The sequence below is a fragment of the Mustela nivalis genome (assembly GCF_964662115.1).
Source record: "Mustela nivalis genome assembly, chromosome: 1".
Lineage (NCBI taxonomy): Eukaryota > Metazoa > Chordata > Mammalia > Carnivora > Mustelidae > Mustela > Mustela nivalis.
The window spans coordinates 112,278,247-112,298,962 of NC_139020.1; the positions used below are offsets into that span (position 1 = coordinate 112,278,247).

Consider the following 20,716-nt stretch of genomic DNA (forward strand, 5'->3'; position numbering starts at 1 on the left):
CGTGCTCTCTCCTCCTGCAACCTGGATTGGCTATATGTACCACAGGTTACCACTTTGGAATGATCCCTGCTACTGACTGAAGCTTCTATGGGCCTTGCCTGACCCTGAGCTTGGTTGCCAGGACCCCAGACTTCCAGGACTGCACACTCTGTATCATCTGGCCATCCTCTATCCTCTTCAGCCATTTTCTATCTCCTTTAGCCATTTGGAGACATGCTCAGACTGTCCAAGTCACCTATGTGTCTCAGCATGGTACTAGCATCATACGTCTTCCACCTATGATCCCAAAGTCACATCACTGCTGGGCGACAGAGGACACAGGTGGATTCCCTCTGCCCTCCTTTTATTATACTCTCTGACACACAGATCACAGAATGGACCTTTCTTGCTCTGCCCTCCTCCTCTCTTCATCATATCTTTCTTTTTCTCAAGTCCTTGCAAAAGTTCCTAAAGTTAGGGTGAAACTAGAGATCAGGTAGAAAAATACACACCAAGCTGAACTTTTCTCTTGTTCTCTGTTACATAGTGTTTGGTTTTTAAACAAGTTTGCTTTCCTCAATTCCACCCCCGCACTTGGATTGAGTGTATTCCTAGAAGAGCCTTTGTAGCTGCACAAAAATCCACCTCTAGGGTCCCCTACATATTGAGAGAGTCTTTTTTTTTTTTTTAAGATTTTATTTATTTATTTGAGAGAGAGGAGAAAATGAGAGAGAGTGAGCACGAGAGGGGGACATTCAGAGGGAGAAGCAGACCCCCTGCTGAGCAGGGAACCCAATGTGAGACTGGATCCCAGGGTTCCAGGATCATGATCTTTGCCAAAGGCAGTCGCTCAAACAACTGAGGCACCCAGGCACCCTTGAGAGAATCTTTGTAACATATACCCAACTCTAACTCTACAGCACACCTCCGCATCCCGCCAAGTAAATGGACAGACAAACTAAGTTCAACATTGGAATCGCTATACTTGGCACTTTTTGTTTTTATTCATTGTTCTATTACTTCGGTTAAGCTTCTTTGTACTGAACAGAAAACATATGTTCACAGACAAAGGAGGAATAATAAATCAACAAAATATCCCAGTGATTATATTTTTTATCCAATCATGCCACAGCTGTTTGCTGAGTCCCAGCCTTCACCGTGTGCTAGGTGCAGAGTGGGTAGGTGAGATGAATCAAGTTTGGTCCCTACCCTCAGAAAATGTGCTCTCTAGTTAAAGCGGGGTTGAGTGAGAGTTGGAAGAAGTCAGAACACTATAGGACTATAACACATGGCAAAAAGAGCTGCCTGGCGCACAAAAGAGGCATATGTGGAGTGTGAGCAGCGTGTAGACAGAAAAGATCTCCCTTCTGGTTTGGCAGACCAGGTGGCATTCTAACTAGGTCTTGAGAAATGGGAGGGATTGGACTGTGTGGAGATGAGAGTAATAATGATTGATGCCCGCAAAAAGAAAGCAGCATGAACAAAAGTACTGAGTTAGGAGAGTTAACTTCCTGTATGCCTAGAATGAGTAGAGTTATGGAGTGCTGGAAAGAATGAGTGAGCTACTGACTACATAAAGAAGTGAATTTAGCACAAAGCCACGACAGAATGCATATGACCCTAAACTGCTGTACAAAGCAGAGGCAAAATTCAAGCAGAGATACAGGTTTCTGGTTCTGGAGACTGAAGTCAGGAACCAGAGCTATATCTTCTCACATGAAATAGACTCAAAGAGCTCTGGTTATATGATTTTATTCCTCAGCCATAGAAGTTGACCTTTTCTGTGATCAATGAGAAGATCAAATTCAAGAGAATGTCTATGAGAACTAAAACGTCTTTTTGGAAGCAATTACACGTGTGATGGCAATCCATTGGATAGTTGCCTTGCCTTGCTTGCCTTGTTTTTCAGCGCTAGAAACATTTCATCTAGGAGAAACATCATGGGAGAGTGACAGAGCAGGAAACTCATGGGTAGAAGTTCCTCATCTGAATGCAGCTCTAGTTCCAGTACGTCCCTGGACAAGGTACTGAGACTTTTGGAGGGACTGGTACCTCATCAAAAGAAGGAGGCTAGTAATCCTTGTCCTGCCTTCCTTCTATGACTGCCATGAGGCTTAAACAAGAGAATGAGTATGAAAGTATTTTGTAGACTGTAAACGCCCAGTTACAAAGCAGGAAATAATAGTGTCTAGACTGTTAGGAAATGCCTGGAACTTTTTAAAGATGTTTTGTTGCTTCAACATTACTGGAGTAGACCACACCATTTTATTAGGCGGAATGAATGACTCCACTGCAGTGAAGGAGAAAGATTGATTTTTAGAATACCAGAATTATAAATTATACTTGCCTCTTTTGTAAAGAATAATTTATTACAACATAAACTAAATACAAGGCTCTGAATAAATAATCACTTTCCCAGTCATCACATCTGCAAGTGTGTACATGCACACTTTTATGAGCTCATAAGGATGCAGATGGAACAGACATATTTCCATTCTCAGATCATTACTTGTTTAGTGAAAAGAGCCCAGAGTCAGGGTTCCTCTCTATGGGTCAGAGCTGTGTGCCTTAGAGTAAACATATGGTGAACCTTTTAAATGATTTGGGTCAGATGAGTGTCATTTTCTCCTCCAAGTTCTAGTCAGATAAGCATATTGGGTGCAGGTGCTCTACCCTCAGGTTTGGGGCACTGTCCCACATTCTTTTACTGAGATACTCAAACTTCTTTTTCTATGAAAACACATACATCAGAAGTATTCCCCAGTTGTCAGTTAGGCGTCAGGACCCATCAGCGGGCACCTATTTTCGAGAATTTTATCTCCATCAAAAGTCACCTTCCAAGTGCAGAGCAGTCAAGCCCATTTGTCCACACTGTGGACCCCACAGGGCTGGGAATCTGCCCTCCCCAGCTCATCTCCCCACAATAGGCAGTCTGATAGTCTATGTGGCAAGTAACAATGAATGGTTCACATCGTAGCATAAAATTGAGACATATACATATCAAGCCTGAAGGGGATCTTGCAGATAACTGAATTCCATCTGATACTTGACTTTTATCTCTAATTGGTCTTTGAAACCAATTGCACCTCCAATGTCATGGAGCACACACTCCATGAGGTCACCAGATTCCACTTCCTTTTGTGCTGTTGGGACAGGGTCTTTGTATCAGCCTGAAGCCTTTCCCACCATGCCCTTTACCCACTGATAATGCCACCTGGCACAGGTGGGAGGCTTCTCTCCTACGAAAACCCTTCAAGTATTTGAAAACAACTCTTACATTCCTAGACAATACCCCTACCAGCCCTGCTTTTCCAAGTTAAGCATTTTCTCACTACCTCTAAGATATAGTTAATTTCAAGTAGTCTTCAGAATAAGTTCCTTTTGACAAAGATTATAGATTCAGTCCTCAGTGACTGAATGACTTAGGACCAAGTTAAGAACAACTCAGAGTCTCAGACGAACACTCATAGGTTTTTGTTTTATTTTGTATTGAACATACCTCTAACCCAAGCCTGGTAGGATTCCTGGTATTCGTTTGAACATTAGGCCCTGGTATTAGCAAAAGGTTCCTCCTTCCACCTGGCAATTAAGAAACTCAGTCTTTGTTTGACTGTGAGATCACCTCAAACACCCTGCCCTGCTGGGGCTTTTTAATTAGGAGATATTTAGAAACCACAGAAGATTTGCTCTGAAGATCTATGTCTAAGGCCTGGGTCGGCTTGCCTTACTCTGAATCTCAGTTTTCTCACCTGTAAAAGTAGACGGTAAGTCCTTCCTTGCCTAAGTCTGTAGAGAATCATGCAATTCGAATGAGCTAATGGAGGAAAGAGCACCTGGTAAGGGGCTCTTCAAGGTGTGAATGCACATGCTGCTCTTGTCCATCACCAGGTTGTAGAGCATCTCCAGCTTGTTCTGTCCACAATCCTCCACTCTTAAAAATGAGTAAACTATGAGTCTTAGAAAAAGACATTCAGAACTACCATATCACTGCTGAGGCTAACTTTATAAAAGAAAACATTTCTTTCTGGACAGAGGAAGACAATGATTCTACAGCCTATTTAAATGATTCTTCACACCCTATTTTAAAACCAGAAGAAACAAGGTACTTTCATGGCTGATAGAAACCATGTTCCCAGAATTATCTATAGCCACAGAGCCTCCAACCATCCCCAGGAATTCATCCAGGGAAGGGTATGCTTGTATATGCTACCAGTAAGTAACAAAGCCAGCCTGGGACCTATCCATGCCTAGAATATTCACTTAGGATTTGATGTTTGTAATGAACATTTTGCTCTTGCTTTAAAATACTATTTGTGGAAATTGTCCTAAAACACAAGAGTTGTATGCTGAACTAACAGAAATCTCAATGCTTTCTGTGCTAAATGAATTAAAAAAAAAAAAAAGAAATTGTAATAGTGATAAAAATAAGGGCCATTTTTATTTTCGGAAAATAGACTTCAGCCTCAGACTTAAGGAATGTGTAGATTGTGTAAGGACTTATGTTAATGATAACATATAATGTTGTAGCACAAGACTAACTTTTCTCAAAAATAATAGAGCAGAGGAGTGGAAATACCTGAAATTGGATATGTGAGATGTGGAGTTCCTAAAACAGGAAATGTTCACAGGGACAGGAGATGTAGACCTTAGAGGACAGTGTCTGTGCTCTTTGATATGTGCTACTTTCCTTTCATTCCTAGGAATACAAGCTGGGCCAACTATATAATTTGTGGGGCTGAATATAAAATGAAAATGTGGGTATTTCAAAATTAAGAATTTCAAGGTAGCAACAGTAAAGCATTAAAATAACGGTGGGGCCCTTCTAAGCAGGGGGATCTAGATGACTGCACAGGTTATACGCCCATGAAACCAGCCTTAAACACAAGTGGCTGTACTTCGCAACTTTTTTGCCAAATCCCTAATGAATGAGATTCAAGTAGTGGAAGAAATACATCCACTTTTGGGGTGAGGCAATGGAAAGCCCTGTGTGATCTCCAGACTCTTCCTTCCCCATCACAGTGAACGTGAAGTCCTTGTTTTCAGTCAGTGGGGCCAACAGACTGAGGTAGTCAGCACTGTGAAGAAAGCTAGTCTAGAGTCACCAGAACCATAAAAGAAGTTCTTGTGTGTCAAGCCACTGAGACAAGGGAGTTGTTTGTTATTGCAACATCAGCTTAGCCCATCCTGAGTAATATGTAAGGGAAGGCCAGAGGCAGAGGGAATTGTCTCAACTATGAAAGTACCATAAAAGAAAGGAAACTGGACAGTGAAGATTGGTGTGATGTCTCCTATGCATTTGTTTTTCCTCCAACAAAACACAAATTCAAAAGGGATCTTTTGCATGTTACAATTCTATGACTACACATAGTACTACTTTCTCTCAACTCATTCAAAAAATATGTTATCTAAGAAGAAAGATTATATATTCTCTTTGTCCATTAGCTTCCCAATCTCTTGGTCAATTGCCGTCCTTGGCCCCATTCTTGATTCACTAACACCGTCAATATTTTCGGAAGCTAAGAGGAAAGCGCTCTTCTCGGGCAGTGTTTTGTTCTGTAGAAAGTATTTTATCAAGTTTTTAGTTTGTCACCATGATTGGGTAGGTTTTTGATTCCAGAAACTCCAGCTGATTTTAGAAGAGTCTCATTGCTTGAAAATCACTGAAACTGCTCTCTGTCCTCGTTTCCATGTTTTGCTAACTTGTATATTGCACTGGGTTCAGAGTTGTTCTTCATTGCTCTCAAACACCGGATTGCTATAAGACACTCCTCTTCCACACCCTGGCATGTCAGAGTAAGATGTTTTGTTTAATAGTGGCCAACTAGGGTCCTTTGCCAAGGCTCTCTGCCATATCCGATACTGACTTTTTGATTGATAGCCAAAACACCTTTTGAATGTCATCCACAGGGCTCGATTTTCAATGATGGCCTCCTGCAAAATAAAGAGTTACTCTTTATAAGCAGAAGTCAAATATTTCCAGGTTAGGGCCCTCCATACACCCCAAGAAGGAACCACCACGTTGGCTGCTTCGATCCAGCTTGACAAAAAACTTGAGGCCTGGAGAAACAATTCCAATGTGGGTTCATGGGTTAGGTCTCAGCCTCTCAAACTTTTCCACTTATGGAACTCTTCTAGGAGAAGGGAGAGGTACATAGTTTCAAGAATCTAGAAACAGCTTGAAGTAGTCTGTCTCAAGGGTGAAATTTCTCCTAAATCTTGTATATAAATTCAATTTAAAATCATTCAAATTCTGCAAACTACTCCACACCACACCCATATTTAATTTCATATAAACTGATATTTAAAATTACTTACCAACAAATGGAATTACCCAACAGAAAGATGTGCCATGGGTATGATGTGGCTTTGGTATGCCCTGGCATATAAGTGCATAGTTACAAACAGAGGTCAGTAAAGTTGAAATATGCACCAGTCTTAGACTTGGACAGATCTGGATTCAGGTTCTATATCTAACATCTACTATGGACAAATTAATTACCTTTCCTGAGCCTCAGTAAGCAGAAATAATAATTCCTTCCTGTTATGTTTGTCATAAAGATTATGTAACTCTCCTTACAATGCAAGATATAGCACGATATAGGTGCCTCCCTTTGCTACCCTTCTGAGCTATTTAACAATTGGCTATGCACTATGTTGGTTGTGGCCTTTTACCTTCACCTACAAATATTTCATTGCAATGCATTTTTTAAGATTACAAAAGATACATCTCTTTGGAAACATTTTAGACTGCCATTTTATTTCATGACAGACCTTCAAATTGAGCCCAAATTATAACTTACAACATAGAATGCATGAGTGGTTATTTTGTTAATTTTTCATTTTTATCATATGTAGCTAACCATCTTGAAGTTATCATAAAAGAAACAGAAAAATATGAAAATCCTGCTGTCTCACAGGTTTAAAACTCATTTTGGTGTTTGTCGGTGCTATCTTTGCTAAATTAGAAGAGTCAATTTTATGAGTTTCTACAAGGAACTTTGCCAGAGTAGCAATTTTTTTAAAAATTCACCCATCTTTGACATTTGACTCCCACTGCCAATGGAAATAATAGGTACAACTAGTCTGAATCATTCTCTAAAAATGGATCATCTGTTAACAGGCCTTTAAAGACCCACATAGTCATCTCAAGAGCATCTTGCAATCCTCAGGGCTCGCCTAGCCAGATTTTGATTCTACTTTCCCATACCAAGGTTTTTTTGTCCTTCTTAATCCATAAGAGAAGAGTAGTTCTCCTTAGAGCTGGAATAAGGCAGGATCATAGGTATCCAATTAATGGTCTAAAAATCTGACTTACCTCTGGGAAAAGTTAGCAGGTTTTAAAACAAATGAAACAAAGAAAAACACAGACACACACATGGACTTTAGTGCTGTATGCCATGCACTGAGTGTTTTCACAATTCTAGAGTTATGTAGAGTTATGATGACCTGTATCACTTCACTGCTCTGTAAAGGGAAACTAAAGCACTGGGAAGTGATCTTTCCTATCACTCTACATTGCAAATTAAATGTAGAACTAGAAACAAAAAGAACCTCTTTAAGAAATACCATTTCTTAAAAAACAAAAAACAAAACTTCATCACACGAGCTCTTCAGATTGGCTATGAAAACAATTCATATATGCGTGTACACACACACACACACACACACACACATAATTAATTTTAAGACAAAGAAGGAGAATTAAGCTATCCATGTTAGCTCCTCAGCCTTTCAGTTGGAGGTTACATCATGAGAAAGAGAAGCAAATACAAGGTTCCATTCAAATCTGTTTGTTAGGCCATTCTAAGATTAGGGGTAGGGTTAGACCTTTTAGCAGACCAGGCAATATTCAGGACTATACAAAAAGAGGCCAGCCATCCCTCATGCCTGTCCCCCAAAACCTCTCTGGATGATCTCTGTCACAGGCTGGCCAGGGAGTATGGAGTTAGCATGCCTATCCCAGGAATCTTTAGCATCTGCTGTCAGATATACCTACAACTACCTGAGGAAAGTATCTTGCTGCATCCATGACAGTTTGGGGTCTTTACCTACTCTGCTAGGCTCACCTTGTAAGGCAAGAAATCTCAGTGTCCATAATTCTCCATTACAAGGTCCTTCACCACAGACTCAAATGACTTTGGTTTGCTCCTGAGTATCCCCTGACAGCAGGAGAAGAGTAACCTCAAACAACTGGAGATGGCCGTGGAAGAGCCTGGTGGTGAGAGGTGGGATCTCACAGTGTTATTTCTCAGTGAGAAAGTTGCTGGGAATCCACACTAAACATCCACGCCTATCTCCACTTCTCACTCAACACAAGAAGAAGAGGAGAAACTTAATCTTTCATGAGTATCAAATTACCCTCTCCATCTGCTGCAGGCACGCAGCATCACCTCTCACATTTAATAATTGAACAAAACTTTACCCAGCTTCTATTCAAATAAAGCAGGGTTTTTGATACTGCAGGTACTGAGGTGAGTTCCTGCCAGCACAGTTTATATCCATATACAACCTATACACACAATAACTGTGGCATTTATTCTCTTGCTCACTCTAAACTCTGAGCAATGGACAAGATTATCAAAATCCACTTTGCACTGTCCCCGAGGACATGGCACATGGTCAACCAATGTTTGTGGAAAGAGCGAATAAACAAATGAAATCCTGAATGACTGATAGATTCAAATACTAAGTACCATAAGAGAAAATACAATATTAGTAGATTATACTATCAAATATTTACTATGTGCTTTTCTGTGTTCACATTCCATGCTCACAGCAACCCTTTGAGGTAAGGTACCCTTATTATCACTTGTTTTTCAGATAAAGAAACAGAGACACAGAGAAGTGGAATAGCAGGTGTTGCCCAGAGTCAGGTAGCAGCAAAGGGTGGACCCAGGATTCAAACCCAGGTAGAATACTTCTGCAGATGTAATGGCAGTTGGACAGCTTCTTACTAGGGGATTATGGCAGACTTCGTTGCTTAGTTACCTGGTACCTGTCACCAGACCTACTGAATCAGAAATGGTAGGGGAAGGACTGGAGAAGTCCTCCTACAAAGTATCCTACTTTGTTGTTCAGCACACTCCTTCCAACTTTTTCCTGTCTACCTTAAAGGGGGAAAAAATACCTCACAAGGAATCTAAGCCAATCTGTCTAATTTTTTAGCATAGATCCAGTTTCCCAGAATCCTTTACTACTCAGGTTGAATAGATAAGACACAGTTCTAACCAATGAAGCAACAGGGTGGCTGTAGGAAATTATTTTGTTTCCTCGTAAAAGGTTCATACTTGAGGGGAAAACGATTGCTGGTGCCTTCATGTCCTGCATTAAAACAAAGATAATGCCCAGCTACATGGAAGTGATCTGGACACATAAACAATACACACAAATGTGAAAGGCCAATATCTAAAGATGGAGAGAGAGAAAAGTGGAAGATTCATGATCCCCAATGAAACCACTGAGGTAAGAAACCAGCCCTGCAATCACTTACCTCCGATCTTCTTCACTTGATCTTAGCCAAAGGGCTGAGAAGTGATACCTCCTATTTTCTTAAGTAAACCAATAAATATCTTTATTGTTTCAGCCACTGTTACTTGTCTAACCTATCCAGGCTTTGGGAAAGATTCACAAAGAGGATAGTACTACAACGGTGCCATAGAGGATGGAACAGCATTTCAATATGCAGACATGGGGGCAGATGCACTAAACAGAGGAAATAATGTGATCACTGCCAGGGACAAGATGCATACATAAGATTATCCCTTAAAGAGCAAGGTTCACCCTTCTGCAACTAGGTGTGAGGTCACCGATGTAATGCTCTTTTATTAATTTGGTGGTTTTGGAGATCTCTATAGGTTACCATGGTCCTTGTCAATGTGGTTTCTCAACCAGCAGTATCAAAATCACCTGACAACCTGTTAGAAGCAAAAACTTGCACCTATTCCAGACCTACTGAATCCAAAATGCTAGGAGAAGGCCTGGACAACCTGTGTTTTAACAAGTCTTCCAGGTGACTCTGGTGCCCATCCCAGTTTGAGAGGCCCTGGTTTGCATACAGAGAGAGGCTCCAGTACTTCATTCCATGCTCTGTTCTGCCACCAGCTCCTGCACAGCTTTTACCCTGCCTAGTATGGAAGGTTCCGCAGGGAAGTCAGGTTCCAGATACCCTCCACCCACCATGAATCTCCCCCTCACTGGAACAAGGCTGGGTTTGCAACCAGAAGTAAGATTGTGGACAGAATGAATGCTGATGCTCACCTCCCCTTTGACACAGATGCCTTTTCCAGAGATGCTCCCTGTTCTTCAGGAGGCTTTGAAGAATAGAGAGTTTATCTAATAGCACTGAAGGAGGTTGAGTGAACCACATAGCCAAAGAAAGAGGGAGCACAGACTCATTTTACTGAGGGAATGGAGCAAATGGGAGATGAAGCATAAAAGCCAGGAAAAGCTCTATGAATCTTTTCTCCCAACTGTAAAGTAAAAGTAATAGAAGTTGTTAAGTAAAAGAAGCCAGACACAAAAGGCCATATATTATATGATTCTCTTTATGTGAAATGTCCAGAACAGCCAAATCCATAGAGACAGAAAGTAAATTAGTGGTTGCCAAGGGGTGAAGGAGGCGAAAGGGGAATGAGGAGTGACTGCTACTGGGCACGGGATTTCTTCTGGGGTGATGAGAATGTTCTGGAATTAGTGGAGATGGTTGCACAACTCAGTTAAGATACTAAAAACCACTGAACTGCATACTTCAAGAAGATATATTTTATAGTATGTGAACCATATTTAATTTCAAAAGTGAGTTGGTTCTCTATTTGTGGATTTTATAAATGAACAGGACTTTGGACACCATAATTCCATTCTCTCCAGGTGTGCTCTGTAGATGGGAAAACTAACACCTTGTTTGGAATTCACCAGGAGAGAGCACCATTGTTCATGTGGCTGAGGAACGGAGCCCCTGGCACTACTGAGTCCTATCAAATAAAACCGTTGCTTTTTTCAGACTCCCAAAGAATGCCCTATCTATCTCTGCCCCAAATGATCAGTACCCCTGGGGCGCTTACCTCCACAACAAGGGACACAATGAAATTGGAACTGAGCATAATGATGATGTAGACCCTCCACAGAACAGGAGTGCAGAGCAGCTGGTGGGAGATGGAGAGTCACTGTTAGTTTGAAGAAAAATAAACACTAGAAAAATGTTCACATATTCATGGTGTACATTTTCATAGATTATAGATCATGTATGTAATAGACATGCATTGTGTATACGTTATATATATAATACACACATACATATAATACATATAATAAGACATGTTTTTATGCATGTATCAAATAATGTGGAAGGCTTATACCCAATGATTTCAGTGATTTGTAAACTATGATTGTTGCTTTATTTCCTTTTGTCTTTCTTTCTTCTTCTTTTTATTTTTTGGTTCCCCTGTAATTTCTAAATTTCCTAAAATAAATTTTATCAAAATGTGATAAATTTGATAAGAGTGTTTTTTGTTTGCTTCCATTGTTTGCTTTTGCAAAGGAATACAGGAATATGGCCTATTGCCAGGAGGCTCTGAAGATACACGTCAAACCTCCACAATGGGCAGTGTTGCCCTCTTCTCACTGATCCCACATCTCCCCTCAGCTGAGCCCTGCTTTTGAGACTCAGTTTAAGGTTGCACGCTCAGGACTGTGTGTACAGCTGCATGGATGGTGCCATGACAAGGGTACTCACAGATGCAGCAAACAGGTCTGAAATGAAGCTGACACGTCATACCTTTTCCCCCGGTTTCTCTGAGTCTTTCTCAATCCCTCCCCAGGCACATGATATATATAATAGATATGTATACTGAATGGATGGATAGGTGAAATGAAGGAATGGATGGATGGATGGATGGATGGATGGATGGATGGATGAACGAAATGAAGCCAAGTGCACACTGCTGGGCAGGGCAACTGCCTTATACACTGCCTTCCACAACAAGGGATTAAAAAGTGGTACAGCTCTGTGGTAGGCAAGGCTATTAAAATTAAAAGTTCAAACCATTTCTGGGAATTTATCCTAGAGACATATTTGTATGTGCCTGAAATGATATATGTATAAGGTTATTTCATTGCAGCTTTAAACACTGGAAGCAACTTAAATGTCAATCAATATGGGACTACAGATAAATTATGGTTCATATATGTATATTGAAATAATATATTAGCATAGAAGAGGAATGAGGAAGTTTGATGTACTGATAAGAAGCAATTATCAGAATACACTGTCTCATGAAAGAACAAGGTGAAGAATTAGTATGAGTTTGGGGCAGCCGTGAACATGCTCCATGGAAGTGTCCTACTGCAAGAGTAAGTGACAGGCGCTGCAGTGCCGCTCAGAATCTCCCACCATGCTTCCCCTGAGGCCACGCTTCCCATGGGTTGCTCATAGCTAATAACTGGGGATGGCAGGCCCTCTCACTGCACTCATTCTTGTGAGACACTAGACCCCTCTGATAAGCAACTGTAGTCGGGCTTTCTTAGAACTGCACCACCACCCAGTGCCTAGGTGGCTCAATCAGTTAAGTATCTGCCTTCGGCTCAGGGAATGATCCCAGCGTCCTGGGACTGAGCCTGCATCGGGCTCCCCATTCAGAGCGGAGTCTGCTTCTCCCTCTCCCTCTGCCCCTCTCCCCATCCTATGGGCTTATGCTCACCCCCCATCTCTCTCTTCAATTCATTCTCTCTCAAATGAATAAATGAAATCTTCAAAAATAAAAGAATTTTTTAAAAAAGAACTGCACTGTCGTCTGAACCCTACTCATCTGGCCTTCTTCATGGGGGTCAGACCCACATCATAGTAGGGGACTCTCCCCCTCCTCTTTTGACTTGCTAATGTCCATTCCAATATGGGCAGCTCCTCCCAAACTTGCTTACGTATCGCATCTCACCTTGCTATCTCCAGCTCAGAAGACCTGGACAAATGTAATAGTCTGCTACTATTCGTGTAAACATGATATATATGTATGCATGCATATGTATAAAATATGCCTGAAAGTATATAAAATAAAGTGGTGTCATCAGTTGCCTCGAGAGAGGGGACCTGGCAGCTGGGGAAAAGGGATGGGAAGATGTAGTTTTTCTAACTTTTGAATTTTAAACTGTGTGAATGTATTCTCTATTTTTGAAAAATCATGCACTTTTTGAAAAAATGAGCAATAACTAGGTTATAAAACAGTGGGACTCCATTTAAAATAAACTTCATAAATCAGTCAATGCACATTTATAATATATGAAGTTTCAAAGATGGAAGGATATAGTGAATAATGTTATAATTTTCTTTGCCTGCTTAGCCACTTACTAAAATGTACTTGCAATTTTGTGTAATAAGAAGAAAAATAGTTCTTTTTAAGGTTAGAAATAATTCTCTGGAAACTCCTTTGCAGTCATGTTAGCAATGACCTCACACAGGTTCCCCTCAAAGACATCAGCCTTTCCATAAGAGCTTTTGTTTTTATTTTTGTTTTTATTTTTTTTTCCAAGAGCTTTTGTTTTTAAAGAGTGTGAATAAACCTAACATGTCTTGACTCTAACTTCTGCAGGATTAAGAAGTTTTAACTTCCTTAGAAGACTAGTACACAAAGACTATCTCCATGAGTTCTTACTCTAATTCGTGGAGATATTTAATAACAGTGGCCATTACGGTGTTAGCCACAGTGATACAATTATCAAAATGAAAAACAAATATAGACATTAGTTTGTGTGTCACATGTCAAGAAGGGTTTGTGAAGGTTTTGCTGGTTTGCAATGAACTGTGAGCTCCTAGTGCTCATCTCCATGTAGGAACATAATCTACAACAGCCAGTCAGTCATTTATTGCCATTATGTGCCATGGGCTATGTTAGGCACTAGTAATATAAGAATGAATAAGATAGGATCTTGTCCTTCTTGAGATATGTCTTTGAGATGGAGAGGAGGCCAGGTAGGCTCACGTAGCACTAAGTGAGAAAACTCATTTTCTTTTACCATCTCTTTTCTATTCTACTTATTGGTCTAAAGGACATTTGGCAATAATGAACTTCTAATTTGAGAGTATAGATTAAAAGAATAGAAATATATATATTTTGCCTTGCTCAAATATGTAAAATTTGTCTCTTAAAGAGTTCTAAATTTGTCTCAAAATTACACACTATTAGACAATTCATGAGGCAAGGTACGGCTCTTTTCAAGCAAGTTTTGCAGACATTAAATATGAATATATAGACAAACATGTTTTTAAAGAGTTTTTTTAAAAAAGATGTAAACACAGATTTGAGAATTAACAGAAAAAGTGTTATAGGCAAACTGTTTTCAACAGCTTCAAAACAGAAACATTTAGAAAAAAAAAGTCTCACACTTGAAAGAGAATATATATATATATATAAATAGATTTTTCCATTCTTACAGGGATCTTTTAAAAGAAAAATGTTCAGTGCTTCTAAAATACATGGAAATCAAGACTAGATAGAATCTTATTTCCTGGCCAGCTTAAATACAAAATATGAATAAATTCAGTATTCTTTTTAACTCTGCTATTTGAAAAGAATAATCAGTGTCAAGAATCTGTGTCAATTGCAATTGTGACCTGCTTCTTGAAGTCAGGGTATTACATAACTATAAACCATCATCATATCCCAGAGATAAGACTTACATCCAAACGCCTATATAATTCTGGAATATCAGCAAATAGAATGAACAGACACACACTCAGCTGTAGGACCAGCACAAGGACAAATATATCTGAGGAAATAAGAACACAAGCTATCATTTAGAGAAATCAGAATATAGAATGTGATATCTATTGATAGATATATTCTAGATTAACACTGATCAAATTTACTTGATTTCTACGTCCAAACATTGCATAATAAATGGAAAGTACTCATTTCTATGCAATGGGTCTCACCTCCACAATTTCTATGCATGTCCTTGAGGAAAGTAGAAATTTTCACATGCGTGTTGTAAGTTTCAATTAATAAAAGTAGGAAATATAGAGAGAGCAACATTGACATAATATATATTCAAAAAATGTCTTGAAGACATTTAAGTACCTGAGTCTTCTTAATACAAAACACCTGCCTTAGGGGTGCCTGGGTGTTTCAGTGGGTTAAACCCTCTGCCCTCAGCTCAGGTCATGGTCCCAGGGTCCTGGGATCAAGCCTCTCATCGGACTCTCTGCTCAGCAGGGAACCTGCTTCCTCCTCTCTCTCTGCCTACCCCTCTGCCTTTTGTGATCTCTGTCAAATAAATAAATAATCTTAAAAAAAAATACTTGCCTCAAATCCTTTTCTGGAAAAAAAGGAGGGCTATAAATAATCAAATGTTTAAATGGCAGTCATGTGCAGGTCAGCATTTGACTGCTTTCTCATCCTAAGAAGAAGGGCAAAATAACTTTCTCTGAACAAACACATCTTTATGAGGATATTGATTGTTCAACTTGTGCTTCTAAATCTTCCCAATTAGAGAGGCAGTGGTGGCATACAAATAAATGTCCCAAGGGCTAATCAGGTTGCCCACATGTCCTAACACACTCCCCACTTCAGCCCAGAATGTAAGGAGGTTGTAAGTACTTTGTCTAAGAGCCTCCACAATCACTAAGGCCAGGTTCCTTCAGGAAGGACCCACTTCCAGGCTGCCAACCATCTTAATCATTGTCTTCATGGCAGGAGACATGTTCCGTCTGAACACTGTGATGCTTCTCTCCACTTCCTCCCAGAAGAATTGTGACAAAAACTGACAAGGAAGGAAATAAATGGCCATCCCAATTGGGAGTGGTGTCATAAAAAGACACCTAGATACAAACCTCTGGTGAAGGAAAGGGTAGAGAAATGAACCCTAGAATTTAATGCAGCTTTGAAGGAAGGAGCACAGCATGAGGCTGCATGATGTGTTTTAGCAAACCTTAGAGTAGAAGTCAGCAAACCAAAGATAATCATCAACTCTGCAGCTGCTCCCTGAGTGACGTAGGAATATCTGTTCCCTCTGGTGACCTCTCACCTCTGATCGACTACAATGCTACTCACAGTTTGTATAGATGGGCTGCCTAAACGGTTTTCCTTTAGAGAAAATAAGAGCCACAATGATACAGTTGATTGTTCCTAAGAACCATATGGTAGTGTTCTCAAAGCTTGCGAAGACACCATTACTTCCAATTTTTTCTGGAGCAGTTGGAGAAATATTTAACTTTGAGATGTTTTCATTTTGTAGTGTGCAGACACTAAAAAGGAAGCAAAAAAAAATGTAATGAAATAAGATGACAGGTCTTTATGGAACATTTGTATCTATAGGACTCCAAGTCCTCAATGTAATTCTTTATACTTTGAGAAAGAATATATATTGAAAAGTAAGGAGAAAGAAACCAGCACAGATAGATCTATATTTTGGATAGATGAATAGATAAAAGATAGCTAGATGGTAAATAGATGGATGATAGATAAACAGATGATAGAAGATGATGGATAGAGAATAGATAAGAAAATTACATATATGTTCAATAAATTGGACACCCATCATGTGTATTTTGGATATGTGGGAAAGACATGAGTAAGTCATGATTCTTCCCTCTCATGACTTAAGATCTCTAGACATTTATAAATAAGGTGACTATATAATTTGTCATACAATAAGAACAGATTTTAATGTGAGAGAAAAAGACAAATATCATCAGAAAAACTGGTACTTGCCAGAGGAGACATGAATGGGGGTGGGTGGGGAAAATAGATAAAAGGGATTAAGATGTACAGATTTCCAGATACAGCTGAATAAGTCACAGGGATGCAAAGTACAGCATAGAGAATATAATCAGTAGTACCATAATAACGTATGGTGATAGATGGTGCTTATCGTGGTTAAGCACTGAATGATGTATAGAATTGCCAAACCGATAGCTCATACACCTGAAACTAATATAATGTGGTATGCCAATTACACTTCAGTAATTAATTACAATTCGTTTCATTGTTATATCAGGCTTAAAGAGGGACTGACTGGGCAAATTACAATGCATGGTCACCCTAGATACAAAAGATGGTCATAGGTCATCATGACACAAGACAGGAAAAGATTTATGCCAAAGAATAACATCCTCAAACTGTGCTACTGAGAAGAGAAGATCACTGGAAATTTTCCCAAGGGACTTAAAGAAGCCAACGATTCTAGAAGAATGAAGAACCACTGGCTTCCTATCATTAGAAATTAGAATGTGAAATGTTGGAATCGAGGTTTTGATAGTACCTGTGCATCTCCATGGAATACCAAGGCTGCCTCTGAACCAGAATGAAGCCCACAATGTGCATAGCCAGGCTGAGAAGAATGTTGAAAATCACAGAGAGCAGCAGAGGTGGGGAGATCAGCCTTCCTGCAGGCCTGAAAGGCACCAGCTTGGGGTAGGCACCATTCAAATTCACTACAAAATAAATTCAAGTTTTATATTTGTGAGAGCAGGGAAATGTTTTATTCTTCATCAGAAGAGCAGTGTAACTTCTTGGGCCCACATATCCAAGCAGACTGACAAACTGAAATACATCATTTTTTTGAGGGAACAAAACAAGAATGGGCCCCAGCTCAAGTCATATGAGACACTCTTAAGAGAGCAGACAGAACAATCATGAGCCACTTTTATTTTTGCCTATTAAATGAGCAAAGACCATAAAATTATAAGTGAGGGCATGATGAAATGCATACTTTCGTACACTGTTTATGGGAATCTACATTGACACAAACCTTCTGCAGGGCAATTTAATAATAAATATGAAATAAGTGAGAATTGTTCATAACATTTGACATGGTCATTCCTGGAAATTTACCCTAAGCTAAAAATATCAGAGATATAAAAAGATGTTCATTACTGTATCATTTACAGTAAATTATGGCACATCTATATAATGAAACAACATACAGTCACTAAAAAGTAATGCTTTAAAATATTCAATGACAAAATGAGGAGTGACATCAGAAAAAACAGCAGAGAAGGAAGTTCCAAGTTCCCATCCTTCCACAGAAACATCGAAAAACAAGCAGAAACTGTTAAAACTAACGTCATTGAAACTCTGAAAAACAAAGGCTTATAACAATCAAACAAATGCTAAATCAAAAAAAAAAAGGCAATTTAAAAGTGATAGGCAGGATTTGTGTCATTTTTACTTGCTCTTGCCATACTCCTCTTCATCTCAGTGGCAATCTCAAAGTTGATTGTTCACACTCCCAATATGGGGAGGACTCTTATGTCTGGCCACAGGAGGAAAAGAGCGAACTTCAACACAAATTATTGTGTAGGTCTGTTCTAACCTGTCTGGGAGTTACCTGAAGGACTAGCACAAGGTGCTCATCTCTCTCACCTAATATGAAACTTAACTCAGGACAGCAGTATACACTGCTTAAAAACATTGTAAGCCTAATCAACTACCCACAATCACCTGGGGCAAAAGATAACAGCTGAGACATAAAATAACAGCCAAAATAAAGAAAACCTAAAGAAATTTTCTTTGGGAAATTATGGCTTTCAAAAGCACCTGTGTATATTGGGGACCATAGAAAGCCATGCACACACCTAAGGTAAGATATATGTCAGAAAAGACCAGAACAGCCCCTTAGTTTTCAACTCTGGATGATCTCTGCACTCAGCACAAGGCTAGCTAAGTGTTGAAGTACCCCAGCACAGAACAAATCTGCAAAATCAGTATTATAAACATTTGTACAACAAAGACAATCTTCTTTGTTCATTTTTTTAAACTGATGGAGGTTGAGAAAAATCTCAGTCAAAACACTAGCTGAACAAAAGCCAAAGGAACAGAGATTTCATTGACCACACATAACAACTGATACAGTCTTTGCAAAAATAGTTTAGGGAAATCATTAAACAAATGTACTCTGACAGTCTTCAAAAAACAGCAAAACAAAAACCATCAAGCCCTAGGGAAGGGGGTAAATCTGATTTCCAGAGTTATGACACTATAATATTCAATGGAACAAAATAAATTGATAGAATTCATCATTCATCTCTGAGGAAGCCTGGGCATTGGACATATTGGGCAAAGACTTTAAAACAACTGTTTCAAATATGCTCAAAGAAATCAGGGAGCAACATACAAACAAAATGAAAATGTCAATAAAGAGATAGAAAATATGAAAACAAGCCAAAAAGAATTCTTTTTAAAGAATTATTTTTTATCATTTCTACCTCTTTACTGACACCTCATTTTGTCCAGAAGAAGTAACCAGTTGAACAAATATAGAACACTGTATTACTGTATTTTTGGTTTTGAATTCCAGTTTTTATTCCTACATGGTTTAAAAGATAACACATAAAACAATAATTATAGATCTATGTTGTTGGGCACACAATGGATAAAGATGTAATTTGTGTCAACAACAATATAAAAGGAGGAGACAGAGTTTGAAGTAGCAGGGTTCTGCATGCTCTTAAAGTTAAGGTATCAATTCAAAGTAAATTATTATAAATTTAGGATGCTGCATGCAACCCTATGATTAAAAGTTATGTCAGGTTTAACATTATATCCAAGGGTAAAAGATTGAGAGGTTCCCCGTAAGATATGAACAAGACAAGAATGCCCATTTCACCACTGCTATTCAACATTATACTGAAAGTTCTATCCAGAGCAATTAGAAAAGGAAAAGAAATAAAGTCATCCAAATTAGAAGGAAGAAATAAAACAATCTCTATTCACAAGTGACATAATCCTGTATATTGGGAATCCCAAAGAATACACAACAAAGTTACTAGAGGGGTACTTCGTTGCTCAGTGGAGAGAGCATGCAGTCTTGATCTCAGGATTGTGAGTTTGAACCCCACATTGAGCATGAAACTTACTTAAAAAAATTAAACTTCTACTTCGGTTCTTTAAAAAAAAGAAAGAAAGAAAGAAAGAAAGCTACTAGAGTTGATAAACACATTCAGCTACATTGCAAGATATAAGATCAAAACATAAAAATCAGTTGTGTTTCTATATAATGGCAATAAACAATTTTAAAAAGAAATTAATAGAACAATTCCATTTTCAAAAGCATCCAAAACAATAAAATATATAGGAATAAGTTTAGCCAAAGAGGAGAAAGAGTTGAACACCAAAAATTACAAACTTTGCTAAAAGAAATTAAGCAAAACATAAGTGAAAACAAACACATCAGATGTTCATATATTGGAAAACTTAATATTGTTGAGATTTTAATATTATCCAAGGTTATCTATAGATTCAACACAATCTCTATCAAAATTCAAATGGTTTTATTTTCAGAATAATAAATTTGATCTTCAAATTCACGTTGAATTAAAGGAGACTCTGAATAGTCAAAACAATCTTGAAAAAAAACAATGTTGGAGGACTCAAACTTCCTGATTTCAAACTTACTATTAAAAAAGTAATCAGGGGGCGCCTGGGTGGCTCAGTGGTTAAGCCGCTGCCTTCGGCTCAGGTCATGATCCCAGGGTCCTGGGATCGAGCCCCGCATCGGGCTCTCTGCTCGGCGGGGAGCCTGCTTCCTCCTCTCTCTCTCTCTGCCTACTTACGATCTCTGTCTGTCAAATAAATAAATAAAATCTTTAAAAAAAAAAAAAAGTAATCAGAACACTGTGGTAATTGTGTAAGGTAATGGCATACAGACCAATGGAATAGAATTGAGGGTCCCGAAATAAACCCATACATCCATGGCCAATTGATTCTTCAATATGAGTGTTAAGACTATCTACTGGGGAAAGAACAGT

The 20,716-nt window shown here is 39.0% G+C and overlaps 1 protein-coding gene across 3 annotated transcripts in view; it reads right to left on the reverse strand.

Moving 5' to 3' along the window:
- Nucleotides 1–654: 654 nt before the first annotated feature.
- Nucleotides 655–20,716, reverse strand: part of ATP13A4 (ATPase 13A4) — a 129,676-nt gene continuing 109,614 nt past the window's right edge. Inside the window, exons 26-30 of one of the 3 annotated variants that reach the window (XM_082728354.1) lie at nt 17,230–17,401; nt 16,020–16,213; nt 14,648–14,736; nt 11,040–11,120; nt 655–5,910 (exon numbers count right to left, since the gene is read on the reverse strand). In XM_082728354.1, the coding sequence (XP_082584480.1) occupies nt 5,698–5,910; nt 11,040–11,120; nt 14,648–14,736; nt 16,020–16,213; nt 17,230–17,401 (749 nt within the window). In that variant the 3' untranslated portion in view covers nt 655–5,697. Of the gene's footprint in view, nt 5,911–11,039; nt 11,121–14,647; nt 14,737–16,019; nt 16,214–17,229; nt 17,402–20,716 lie in introns of those variants that run through there. The other 2 variants (XM_082728355.1, XM_082728356.1) reach the window with 2 other exon arrangements.